Consider the following 8356-nt stretch of genomic DNA (forward strand, 5'->3'; position numbering starts at 1 on the left):
TTTTGAAGTAAAGTGTAAAAATGAAATAAAAAATTAAAATGTTTTTCGCTTCGTCCAATTTCTAAACAGTGAAATAAGATATTAGTTCCAATCCATCATAAAATATCCAAACAATGGAATGGAGTTTATGTTTCATTTCATTTTATTCTGCTCCATTCTATTTCATTATACTCCATTAGTTTTATTTTATCCAAACAATCTCTTAGTGGAATTTCCACTATGATAAAATGCTCTTTACAAGTCTCACACTAAGCACCGTAAAGAAACATCTATCAACAAAACAAGAAATAACACCACCCACTTGCTTACAAAATAAAAACATCAAACCCTATGGTGGATTTCAAAGAGCATTTTATCATAGTGGAAAATCCTATAAGGGGGTTGTTTGGATAAAATAAAACTAACGAAGCAGAATTAAATATAATGGAGCAGAATTAAATATAATGTGATAACATATATTTACGTAATGTTACGTATTTTGTGTTAGTGATAACAAATATTTATAGTAAGTTATGTTTTTTATCCATATCTTTTTTGGAATTGTTTCTGATTTTGTGATAACATAGTATGTTTAATATTTCAAAATAATAATAAAAAAACTCCTTAACATTATTGGAGGTTGTATTCATAATGAGTTTGTTATTAATTAGTGACACTTCCTCCGTCCCACAATGACTCAACTAGTTGACCATTTCACACATATTAAGAAAAAGGAATAAAGAAAAAAGAGATAATGATATTTTTACTAAAATACTCTTATCATGTATTGATAACGATAAAAGTAATATTAATTAGAATGTAAAACTGGAAAATATGCATTATAAATTGAAACAAGTCATTCATTTTAGGATAATATTTTATTCCAAATGTGTCCCTCATTGTGAGATAGAGGGAGTATCAAAGAAGAATCTAGATTTCGACGTCCCGACAAATCTTGAAACATCACAGGGAATAGAATTTGGGTGTGATATGGCGTGACGCGTCCGGAGTTTAAAATACGTACATTTTTTTATATATTTGCTTTGATGTGTTTCAAAATTTGTTATGTATTTCAAATATGTATGAATTTGAAAATTCGAAATCAAAAAGTATTTTTAAAATTAAAAAAAAAACATAAGATATATTGAAGAATCCCTATTTATTAGATTCACAATAAAAGGAAAGAAGAACTCAAACATGAAAGTAAAAAAGAAATCTCTACTCTAGATTTGGGAAGAAAGCTCCAAAAAAAAAAGTATTTTAATATTACTTTTCTCATTATTTTACTTAATAGGTTTAATTATTCAAACAAATAATTGTGCATCTTTTATAAAATAAAAAGAAATAATAAATATATATAAAATAATTTTATATTATCAACGACGTATATTCAGTCAAATTACGCGTGTATTTTAAAATTACGTTAATAACATAACATATTAATAAATTTTTATTGGATAATAGTGTAAAATTTTATTAAAATAAATAATATATTTTAAAAGAGATTAATTGTTATGCACAGTATAAAAAGTTTTACATCTTCAATGCATCACAATCATCCGTTTGTATTACTTTTTAAGTAGTTAAAATAAAAGTCAAACATTTTAAATAAATCAATGATTGTGATTAACTGACAATGTAAAAAGTCTTTTACACTATATGTGTATATCAATTAAATTCATTTTAAAAATGATTTAATTGAAATACAATAACAATATAAAAGGATTTTACACTTGTCAGTTAATCATAGCCGTTGGATGTTGAAATAAGCTTGACTTTTATTTTAAAAATCTATAAAATAATGTAAACGGGTGATGATGATGAATTGATTGTGTAAAACATTTTACACTGATAATACATAGTAATTAATCTCTTTAAAAAGAGTGGAAATATTTTTATTAAAACTAACTTAATATCTTAACCATTAATTCATTTTGAATATATGATAAAAAATAATTAATAATTAATTATCATTTGATCAATTTATTTTTCTCTCTCCATATTTAATTATTAATTATTTTTATCTATTAATTAAAAATAATTAATAATCAAAATGTGAACTAACTTTTTAATAACTAACTCCTAAATTAAAACCATCCCTTTCTCATCTAAAAAAATATAAACATAATTATATTTCTTTAAAAAAAAGAAAGAAATATAGTACTATAACCTAATATATTCTATAAAAACGTCCCTCTAACACTGCCCAAAAATACCCAGTCAAATTCCCATCAAATAAATACTCGGCGCTATTCAGTTATTCTAGAAAATTCTTTCTCATTCGATCAAGCTTTCGCTCTCGCTTTCTATTTCTCTCTGCAGTCATGGAGTTTTGGGGTAACAACACCGTCTCGTCCTCATTTCTCACCTCTTCTAATTCGCCTTGTTATATCTCTAATGTTTTCGTTATTTCACTCCTTTTTACTGTAAATTTTCTTAGTGTAGTACTTTTTGATTTTCTTTTTCTTGAAAAAAGAATCGCGGAGGCTAGCATTTCTTCGATTTCTATTAGATCTGTTGTAATCGCGCTTTTACGATGCATGTTGAACAATCATATTTCTTGATGCTTAATTTTTTTTGTTTGATTTTTGTATTTTACCGTGTGATTAATGATTAATGCGTTTAGGTTTGCAAATTTTTGATTTCTTGTAAAAAAATGGCAGAAATGTGCCAAACCCTAATAATAATTATCATCAAACAAACCATTGCTATGTATTTCCTCTTTGCGGTAATATAGTGTTTTACCGGAAAAAAGACTTGTGCATTTTCCATTATTGTAGATGATGTGATAGCGCTTTTACACTTCGATCATTTGTCTGAAGTTATGGAGTTTCTAAAATAACTTCACCGCAGTACCTTGTTTTTAAGCATGGTATTGTATTGTGTAAAACTGTTTGAATGTGTCTGCCTGTGAAATATCTGACCTAAATGTTTCAATCGGAAAAAATATAGTAAATAATTGATAACTGAAACACAAATTTAAGTTCTGAAATCATTTCAAATAGACTGAATGTTTTATTCCTTTGAATAGAGTAGTTCATCTAAGTGATGGCTGAATGTTTTAGTACTTCGTAGCAGTATTTGTTTTATGCCGAGTCAGCTAATGAGTAATGACTGAAATCAGAAGTCTAGTTATGTTGTTGAACTCGATTTAGAAGTAACCAATTGGTCTCAATCAGTAGATCAATTCAACCTCATTAGTTTCTATTACACTGGACCCCACACAAAAGTAGTTTTAAATCAACATGTTGTTATTTTGTTAAATAATAGTTATTGCCTTTGCAAAAGTAATACTGTGTTTCCTTGTTTGGGTTTTTCCTTCTGGTTGCAAAAGTAACATTAGATATTTATTCACAATCCTTTTAGGTGTTGAGGTAAAAAGTGGGAAATCACTCAAGGTTGACCCAGAAGAAAACAAGATTATCCATCTTTCATCGGTATATGCTTATATCATGATAAATAAACATTGTCTTTACTTTTCATTGGTGTAGTTTTTGTACAAATGGCCTCAAATTTTTACATGACAGGCATGTCTGGGGGAGGTCAGCAAGGATAAAGGGAATGAACCAGTATCCCTATATGTGAAGTTTGGTGATAAGAAGGTTCAACTTGGAACACTATCTTCAGAAAAATTTCCTCAGACATCTTATGATTTGGTATTTGAGAAGGCATTTGAGCTATCCCATAACTGGAAATATGGAAGTGTCTTCTTTACTGGATATAAGTTTGAATCTGCGAACGTGTCATATCCTTTTCATACTATTTTATGTTGTCATGAGATCTAATTTTCTCTTTACTGACAATATTGTATTCTGATGATATCTAACATTTTTGCATATCCTTAACTTTATTCTTCTTTTATCTTTACTGATGATGAGGATGAAGATTCTGATGGTGAGATACTCTACTTAATTCTCTATTATTATTATTATTATTATTATTATTATTATTACTATTATTATACATTTTATTTGCTTCTCACCACTTTGTATCATTTTTCTTTTAGATTCTGATGAGGAAGATATTCCAATTAACGTTGCTGCCAATGGTAGATATTTATTATCCATCTTATGCATATGTATTGGCATATAAAAGTTTCTTCTTGAGTTATATTCTTCTAAACATTTATATAGGGAAACATGAGTTTGAGGTGAAGAGTGATGCCAAACCCCATGTTAATGGAACTAAACAAAAGAAAACATCGGATCAAATAAAGAATGAAAAGGATGTTAGTGATCAAGATGACGAAGAATCATCTGAATCTGAATCTGACTCTGATGAGGATTCTGGTGAAGAGAAGGTATCCGCATAATCTAGAATGTGTAGTATAATCTCTAATTGGTATTGAATAAATGCGTGTTAAATCGGATCACATATTTGATGTTATTAAAGAAATAGATTGCTTTGGAAAAATAAATCTGTGCACCAGTAATTGGCTAGAAAAGGGCAGAATACTTGATGTAAATGTTTGTGCCAAAGTGTATGGCTATACATACTACTGCTAGATATATGGTAGCAACTTGGTGTTAAAGCATTCGTGTGATAATTCATGTGATAATCACTTGTAAAAATTGTGATTATTCATGTGATAACCACTTATAAAAATAACAACTTATGACTTTAGAATGCATCTATTATTGATCAATTTTATTAAATGTTATCTAAATTCTCCTTAGAATATGTTATTAATTGTTATCTAAGTTCTCCTCAGAATCTGTTATCAACTATGTGGTCCAAGTATAATTTTGAAATATAGTTGTTAATTGAATGATAGATTTAGAGGTATTTTATCTTGGTGACATTATTTAATATTATGCTGTGAGCTTGGTCTTTTTTATTACAAAAGTTTTTATCGAAGGAGATTTTAGAGAATTCATATTCTTGTTAGTTCCATTAATTTTGCGGTAACATGTTGTTTAGCCTGCCACCAATGGACATATTGGAATTAGTGAAGATGACGATGATAGCGATGAGGACGATGATTCTGATGATTCTGATGAGGAGGAGACACTGGTGAAGGTAAAGAGGGACTATATAGTGCTTAATTTTTGTCTTTGAATTTGAATTTGATTTGAATTTTTTTAGGCTGAAGGGAGCAGTAAGAGAGTTCATGAATCTTCAAAGAAAACTCCTGTACCTGTGAAGAAGGCAAAGTTTGTTACTCCTGAGAAGAATGGTTAGTTTTTTTTTCCTTGCACTTGTTCCGGGTTATTTAATATAATTTTAAATTTGTCTAATGATTTCAACCCCCTCTCCCAAGCCTTGTTTGACACTGATTTTGCATACTCTAGATTGGTGTCCAATGTTTTTGAAATTATCGGTGTCGGAGTCTGTGTTTCATAGTTTTTCATTACTTTTGCATAAAATTGCCTTGTTGTGGGTAGTTCATAGCAGCAGCATCTTTCACCACTTTTACATAAAATTGCCTTGCCGTGGGAAAGTTGTTATGTGGAATATACGACTTATGCTCTCATGCTCTCGTAGGTTCTTTAATTTGCATGTGTCTCTTTCCCCACAATGTTCTCTCATTCATGACCTTGCGTATTGATGGAGCTAACTATTTACCATATGTTGGGCTTAAATAAAGATAAACTACCCGACTACATGTCTAATATTTTTTTGACTCATTTTTCTTTCTCAACTGTGTTTTTGTCAAATCACAATAAAATGTGAAAAAAACTGAAAGACCCAATTAGAATTAGAAAACAAAAGTTAGACTGCCAGTGTTAACCTTGTTTGGCTCATTAGTTTGTCATGCATGCATGTTATTTAACAAAGTAGAACTGAAAGGAAATGATAGGAATTCTGACATGTTCAGGTGGCCCTAGTGGTAGTGTCCATGTTGATACTCCTTACCCTAAGCAGGCTCTAAAATCAGCTAATAACAAGCAGCAGACTCCAAAGTCAAATGGGGATTACAGCTGCAAACCTTGTAACAGGTGATTGGAATTGTCTATTTTCATTTATTAGCCTCCTCATCTCCTTATTCTGTACAAGTCAATTTATAAAAATAAATAATTTGACTTGCAGGTCATTTAAGAGTGAAGATGCCCTGGGTTCTCATAATAAGGCCAAGCACAGTGCCAAGTGAGCATCTTGATGCTGTTGGATCTAGGGTGACTTCGAAATACACACCTGTTGATTTAGGAAAGCTGGCCGATGTTCTTTATGTTAAGAGAATTATTCAATCTGGATTATCAAGATTGAATCCTGACTTTGATTTTATGGTCATATTCAGTTACGGGTTATTTGGTTCCAATGTGGTTGGGAGTTTCAGACATATTGCAATGGATTTGTTTGATCTCACTTGATTTTTAAGAATATCATAATACCGTTCCAATTAAATTGGGTCTAAAAAAAGTTGATGAATGAGTAGGTTCATGTTTTTCTTAATCCGGGGAGTATGGGGCTTCAAAGCTGAGATTAGTTGACTTTTGAGTAGTCGACTCTCGAGTTACTATGATTTGGCGAGGAAGTTGTTATTCTAGATGATGTTAGATGTATTTGTGCATTACTAAAAAATCGGCGTAGATTGGTAAAAAACAAGGTTGAGCTATGTTTAAGAAACTCTAGAGAATGTTTGGCAAACATTCATTTAGGTAATTACACTAGAAAGGGTTTGCTGCAACTCCTACTGGGATGTTTGGTTCGGGGTAAATGGAGGGAAGAGGAAATAATATTTTTAAATAAATCTGTTTGGTTTAAATTTTGAAAGAGGGGAGGAAAGGGGAATAGAATTTCTCTAAAACACCTTTTGGATCTCTCCAAATTGGGGGAATGTAATATGAAATTTGATATCTAAATTCCTGCAAATTAACGGGAATTTCCTTTAATGTGATATAGAAAATGTGAATAAATAATATTTTGAGCTTGACTTTGCTATTGATTAACGATGAATATTATACATATAAACAAGAAAATAAATAAACAAGGAAATCCTAGTATAATAATTTAGTTTCCCTAACATAATCATCTAGGAAAACTCAAAAACTTGTCACATTTTTTGGTTATACTGCAACTTGGCAAATCAGAACCATTAAAGGCTTTGAGCTACATTTTTGAAGTTGGGAAGAACAAAGGTGCACTCTCTTCCACAATTGCCTTGTTCTTCCAATGACTTCCAATAGTCATTTTCAGCTTTCAGGTTTTCTATTTATTGTTTGACTATGAAGGAAAAGTTAGAAGCTAGAGAAAGAGGGTGGTGGTGATGATGATTGATTATGAAAATGATTACAGACATGTTTTTGACTAGTATAAATAGCCAATCAAAGAGACATCTTTCAGAAACAAAGAAGTCAATCAAAGAGGAGAAAGAAACACGCATGATATTGTTTCTCTAAGATGAAGAATTTTTTATGTAATGTATAACTCTATATGCAGCTTGCATATGTCTTCATTAGGAGCAAATTTAGAATTTTTAACTATAGGAGTAGTGACAGGCTTTGCAGATAGGTAACTTGTATCTTGTACTAAATCCAAAGTATACTTGCATATAGATTATAAAAAATACGGTTTTTATTTGAAATAGAATGCAATACATTTATGGAGGGATTCTATGATGTTATAAAGAAAAGCTAGAGGCTAGAGTGTAATTCCATAAATGGAAATTTACATTTGTGTCAAAAACAGAAAACATATTTCTGTCTTAGTCTAAAATATAGAGATCATGAACCATTTTAGCAATGTCTAATCATCTTCTATGAATGTTGTTCTTGAATAACACGTGAGGCATGATCAAAATTAATTTGCAAGCAAGAGGAAAAGATAATTTTTATGATGAGATAAGCTGCCAATGAAATTTGAGAGTCACTAGGTAATTAATTTTATAATGATAGAATGGATATTGTGATAGCTTTGAAAAAGAGTTCAGGAATATCATGTGATCTGTCGCACAAGTGTAAATGATCCATTAGAATATTTGATTTGAACACAACCATGAGTGGAAGATTGCCTTGATTGAGTGTAATGTTGATTATTGTTGTTGGTGTTAGCCATATACCAGTTTCTAAATTCTCATTAATCTGTCGTTCTTGCTGTAAAACTATGGATAAAATTGTGCTAACATCAGGTAAAGGTTCCATCATAAGTAGTTGGGTCTTGACTTATTTAAAAGTCATTAACACCCTCCAAAAAGCATATCACATACTCAATTTCTCATTGTTTCTTGATAGTCAAGTTTGTTCCACATGTACAATTTATCAAGGCGTGTAAAATTTCAAGATCTTTCCATGAAATTGTATGATCATTAAAATAAGTGTCGACTATTTTTCCATCTTATCTCATTTAATGAATTTATCAGATAAGCGAAATGATCCTCCTTGAAAAATCAGTTGAGCAATTCATTTTATAATGGGTAAACATTCTTAAAGTAGATTTT

General features: G+C 30.2%; 1 protein-coding gene across 1 annotated transcript; it reads left to right on the forward strand.

The window, feature by feature from the left end:
* Positions 1-2161: 2161 nt before the first annotated feature.
* On the forward strand, positions 2162-6324 carry LOC127125692 (histone deacetylase HDT1). Its single transcript, XM_051054495.1, has 10 exons — positions 2162-2316; positions 3346-3416; positions 3507-3723; positions 3847-3873; positions 3986-4027; positions 4113-4279; positions 4900-4998; positions 5065-5155; positions 5798-5918; positions 6010-6324. The coding sequence occupies exons 1-10, from the start codon at positions 2304-2306 to the stop codon at positions 6068-6070; spliced, it is 909 nt and encodes a 302-aa protein (XP_050910452.1). The 5' UTR covers positions 2162-2303; the 3' UTR covers positions 6071-6324.
* The last annotated feature ends 2032 nt before the right edge of the window (positions 6325-8356 follow it).

This window comes from Lathyrus oleraceus, chromosome 3, assembly GCF_024323335.1.
Source record: "Lathyrus oleraceus cultivar Zhongwan6 chromosome 3, CAAS_Psat_ZW6_1.0, whole genome shotgun sequence".
NCBI classification, from domain to species: Eukaryota; Viridiplantae; Streptophyta; class Magnoliopsida; order Fabales; family Fabaceae; genus Lathyrus; species Lathyrus oleraceus.